General features: G+C 32.8%; 1 protein-coding gene and 1 long non-coding RNA gene across 2 annotated transcripts; one reads left to right on the forward strand and one right to left on the reverse strand.

Moving 5' to 3' along the window:
• Positions 1–257: 257 nt before the first annotated feature.
• LOC108476547 (homeobox-leucine zipper protein HAT4-like) lies at positions 258–2,457 on the reverse strand. Its single transcript, XM_017778776.2, has 4 exons — positions 1,983–2,457; positions 1,361–1,671; positions 1,154–1,233; positions 258–1,063 (listed from the first exon to the last, which is right to left on the reverse strand). Exons 1-4 carry the CDS (start codon positions 2,338–2,340, stop codon positions 724–726), a joined length of 1,089 nt encoding a protein of 362 aa, XP_017634265.1. The 5' UTR covers positions 2,341–2,457; the 3' UTR covers positions 258–723.
• LOC128285580 (uncharacterized) lies at positions 1,504–2,224 on the forward strand. The gene is made up of 2 exons (XR_008276054.1): positions 1,504–1,705; positions 1,808–2,224. It is a non-coding gene; the product is annotated as an uncharacterized LOC128285580 (long non-coding RNA).
• Positions 2,458–5,272: the final 2,815 nt, after the last annotated feature.

Below are 5,272 nucleotides of genomic sequence, written 5' to 3' on the forward strand. Positions count from 1 at the left end.
TCAATTTTGAAGTTATTGGGTGACTGCAAAAGAGGTCCACGTTTAACATCAAATGGATTTGTGTCACATCTAGTGTACTTGTAAAAAGGGTACACTTAAAAGTGGGCATTCAATACAACATGAAAGAAGCGAATAGCTTAATCTACAGATTTACTGGCATATTTATGTAACATGGAAGAATTGAATATAACCTGTCACTAATACAACAACATCCGTGACAAAAGATAGGAAGAAAAATAAACCGATCCGAGTAAAAGTTTGATAATGATAATCATACTAATATGATAGATCAAAGTTTTATAATTATAAAATACGTAATTGATTGGCCCCACACAATCCCAAAGCTCTAAATTACGAAGGAAAAAAAATAATACAAAAAGAACAGATTCCTTGTAGCTTTAAATTGGAATCTGTAACACAAAAGATTTTTGCATTGCTTTGGTCAAAATTTAATAACTAGACATTTTGCACTCTACTTTACACACACGGTTTGATCTTTCAACCCCACTACTGAAATTGAAGGAGGAAGATGTAATTAGCATCACCAAAGATTAAATTAAACTAGTTAAATATGTCAAAAGCTTGGTTTGGGTCCAATAATACAAAACATCAAGACCCACCAAAATCACATTCTAACCACCATATCTTCTAGACCCTAAAGACTAAAACTCCACACATGATTTCTTTTGCGTTGACCGGAATGCCCTTGTTCATGGGTTGTAATTACGATCGAGGACGGAGAGCATCCAACGGTCTATGAGCGGCGGATGGAGCCCAAGGGTTGATGTGGAAAGCTCTCTGATGGGTTTGGGCTAGTTGATGATGGGACCGTGGATCAACGGTGGTGGATGATGGTGGGTTGGGTGGGACCGCAACCCTCTCACATGATGTGCACATGGTGAGGGTAGTGGGTGGGGTCATTTGCATGTAGAACTGGGTGGAGGAAAGTTTCAGCGCTCTCAGCTCCTGAACTTCTTTCTGCAACCGTTGGTTCTCCTCCGTCAGATTCTCACAGCATCTCTTAAGGAACTCACAGTCAACCTCCGTTTGCTTCAGCTTGGTCCTGCATAAACAATTTTCAAAGTCATATTTAGTACATAATGTTAAAACTGAAATTACATAGTTACCCCCAAAAATGGAGGAAATCTCTTACCTTGCCCTTCTGTTTTGAAACCACACTTCGACTTGTCTGGGTCGTAATCCCAGCTGCTTAGCCAATGCTAACTTTTGTTTCTGCAAAAGATAGTAAAATTCAACAACCCATTAGAGACTAAATTTTGCATTTTTAACTTCTCGTATACTTTTCTTAGCAGCCAAACAGTAGTTTTCATATGAAAAGTTTATATTTGAATTTACTTACGGGGTTGAGAGTGTTGTGTTCTTTAAAGTTTTCCTCGAGAATAGCAGACTGATCTTTAGAAAGTCTAAGCTTTTTTCTCGAAGTGTCGCCATCTTCTTCGTCGCTGATTCCACGAGATGACGATTTTTCGATCTCAAGCTCGTCTCCGTTGCCTTCTCTTTCGCTCCTTTTTCCACTCACGCTCGATATCGTGCTGTTCGGAGATGAAACCCCAGCTTCTTCTTCACAATCTGCCGTCGATGGCAATATGTTCATGTCGATTCCTCTAAAAATTGACCCCATCTCCGCCCGGAATGATTCCGAGTTATGATCTGCGTGCAAAAAAACCATTTCATATAAATAAAGGTTAGAGATTGTTCTTTTTTTTCCATGGAAGAGATCTAGATAAGAAAAAAAAAAGTAGCAAATTTAGAGGCTTTTGTTTTTTTGCATGTGAAATGAGAACAGTGCAGGTGAAAACTATTGCCAAAAAAAGCTACGTCAAACATTGAAAAAGCAATACAAAAGCATTTATAAGGGGAAAATGATACTGAAGCATCGTTTGTTTCTCGGGAAAAAAAGAAGAGATCTGAAAGGTGATATATGTCCCATGCAAAGACAGAAAGTAGGAGAAGAAACAAACCTGAAGGAGGAGAAGAATCATTCCATGAGTGTTTGTTAAGGGTTAAAGTAGAAGGAGAAGAGCAAGAATTAGCAGAGGAAGGAACAAGCGAAGGCCTAAGATTTCGCTGTAAAGAGTGGTGATTCTGAGGGAAACTCAAGCTCAGACTCAAACCCAGATCTTCTTTTTCCGCCATCTTTGATTTTTTTTTTTTTTTTCTCTTTTGCCAAACACACTTTTTCCTTGTATGTAGTTTAGATTGTCGGGTGTGATGAAAGGAGAAAGAGAGATAGAAAAGTGATAGGTAATGTAAGAAAGATGGGCAAGGAAATAGAAGATTATATAGAAAGAAGAGAAGGAATGGTAAGACTTCAATCATGACTGGTTGTCGGGAGGCCAATTATCTCAATCATGGCTTTTGTTCCCCAAAATAATACCTTAATCTGCTGCTTTGTCTTCCACCTCCACTCTTTCTCTCCCTCATTACTTTTATCCCTTTACTGTGGTAAATCGTTGAGCTTTTTCAATTATGAGATTTTAGATTTTATGTTTTCATCTTTTAAATTATTAAATTAAAATTATTATCTAATACATAGAGAAAAGCTATGTACATCATTTTTTTAATAATTGTGCTTGTGTCGAATCTAATTTCTTGTATTTACAATATACTATTTTTATCATTGGATTAAAAATTATTAACTAATTTACTCAATTTTTTTAAATAATAAATATTGAGGCTTCAGAATATTTTGGAGTCACATTATAAAATTTAATGCACCAACTATAAATGATTGAAGATTTTGTTGGATTCTCTCCGATGCTTTAGACCAGTAAAATTCATTAATATTAAATATATTATAATTGCAATTAATTTTAAAAATAATAATTAAAAAGACATCAGATAAGGAGGTTATTAATGGAAAATTAATATGGGAATTTGACCTCCTGATTCAGTTAAATGTAACACTTAAAAAATTCCTAATTTTCGTTAGTAAATGTATAATTGTAATTATATTCTCAAAATATACCTTGATTCAGTTTATTAAGCTTAATTAGGAGAAACAGAAATTTGCAAGGAATTTAATGATAAATATTTTTTTCGTTATAGAATAATTTTCTAAAATATATTCGATTCCATTTCATGCAAGATTCCAATAGCATTATTATTCATTCACAGCTTTGACTATAGTAAATTTTAGAAATTTTAGGGAAAAAAAAGGCAATGCTATTATTGCATAATTTATTTTAAATTTATTATTGAATATATACAATGTATAAATAAAATATTTGAATTCTTTAAAATATTAAAATTTATTTTTGAAATAAAATATAAAATGTAAAAAAAAAAAGAAGGAAAATCAGAGATATACTCTCATGTTTTGTCTTCCGAATCCCAACCAGAAGGACCAGAGACAATAGCAATAATGTTATAACTCTGCATTGAAACCCAGTGGGTCATAACCCACCTGAACACCGTACTCTCCATGCCCTCCCTGCCTCTAAACCAACGTCCTTGATCCCGTTTCCTATCTTAATCAACGATCATGATCAACCCAATAGTGGGGCCATGTTATCTTGTGCTGTATATAATTGGGAATCGATGCCATTGATGCTTTGGACAACCATCAAATCATGAGTTGATGGTGATGATTGGAACCAGACACTAGTCTAAAGATCCGGATGCTCCGATTTCGTCCTCTCTCTTTTTAATCACATATTATAACTAATTGAATTTAAAAATTAAAACACAATTATAAATTAAATAAAAATTAAAAGAATACGTGTGATTTTTTTTTTAAATTTTATAAACCGTGAATTATATTAAATAAATTTTCATGAGTATATTGTGCGAAAGTTGTTGAAAAATAAGGTAGACGGTCCATATTCAATAGAACAAAAAACTATACAAGATAAGGCATTAGGCATGGTTGAATTAGTAAAATGGGGTCATCATTTGTTTTTTGACTTATAATTTTAAGACAAATTAACCAGATTTTTAGGGAGGAGGTCAATTGTTGTCTATGTAATCAATGGCAATTGTCAAATATCGTTTTTATCTTTGGTTTCAACAATAACCACATGATCTCCTTATTTATTTATTACATGTACATGTTTCACTAAGAGACATAATAATTGTCCATACTATAATAGCTTAGCACTAGGCCCCTACACCTACACCTTGAATTCCCAAAATCATTCCTTTACCTATAATTATGCTACAATTGAGGTTTTTGTTCTCATTTATAGATTCAATATAATTGATCTTTTACCAAAACCATGATAATGTATTTTTCATATTTAATCAACTCCATAATTAAGCACAACCCATCATATCAATTTATTCAATAATCATTTATAAGAAACAACCAACCAAAAACAACCGAAAATATAATTTTAATTTTAAACTAATAATTTAAGAAAATATTATTAAATTCAAAATTGATGGTTCAATTGATACTATAAAATTGGAAAAATAAATTGAACTGAACTGATAAAAATCATTAAATATTTAAATTATTGTTGTATAAATGGAGAAAGAAAAATGTGGGATGAAAATGAAAATGGGAAAAGGACCAAAAATAAGTAAGGTAAGGCCTTAAATCATGAATGAAAAAGAGATTTGCCTTAAATAATGAATTATTAATGAAGACATGGGAAAAACATCCGTGACCTTCCCGGAACTCAGAACTATTGTTTTTTAAGGAATGTAGAGAAACTATGGCATTCAATAAATCAAAACCCTTAATCAGATGGATCCAAATGCATCGGACGGGTGATAAAAGAGATTAAAACTAATAATAAAAAAAGGTGGGTCCTTTGAATCATGTCGGGTGATGATTGAGGGTGTCCCCACGAGAGTGCGTGAAAGCTGTCCCCACGTGTCTACTATTTACTTAGGACCCTCTTCAATAATACTTCTACTGTACACTCTCCGACATTATCCATCCCTTTTTTTAAAAAAATTTAAAAATAACAATTAAGTCATAAAATGATTTACGGCCCTCTTTTTCCCCACTTTGTTTTGGTCTTGCCCTCTGCCCTTACCAAGCTTATTCCACAATGTGATAGGCACGTGAATTTGGTCCCACTTTCCTTTCATTTTTCACATTTTTTTTGGTTAGTATTTTCTTATTTATTAAGAATAAAAACCTCAGAAAAATTCATTACAAAAATAATCAAATGAAACCAAATTCGTCAATGGTGACTTTGATTATTGGTTAAAGCGATGTTTTATAGTATTTAAATTCAAATCTTATCATTGTGTATATACCGAATTTCGTTTAATTTTTCTTAATTTTTCATTTGTTATG

This window comes from Gossypium arboreum, chromosome 12, assembly GCF_025698485.1.
Source record: "Gossypium arboreum isolate Shixiya-1 chromosome 12, ASM2569848v2, whole genome shotgun sequence".
Taxonomy (NCBI): domain Eukaryota; kingdom Viridiplantae; phylum Streptophyta; class Magnoliopsida; order Malvales; family Malvaceae; genus Gossypium; species Gossypium arboreum.

Bases quoted from the DNA above. Each gene is read 5' to 3' on its own strand.
- LOC108476547 (XM_017778776.2), bottom strand. From the start codon at position 2,340: ATGATTGAAGTCTTACCATTCCTTCTCTTCTTTCTATATAATCTTCTA. The intron at 1,672-1,982 runs GTTTGTTTCTTC...TTTTGCACGCAG, and splicing joins TGATTCTTCTCCTCCTTCAG to ATCATAACTCGGAATCATTC. The intron at 1,234-1,360 runs GTAAGTAAATTC...TATCTTTTGCAG, and splicing joins AACACAACACTCTCAACCCC to AAACAAAAGTTAGCATTGGC.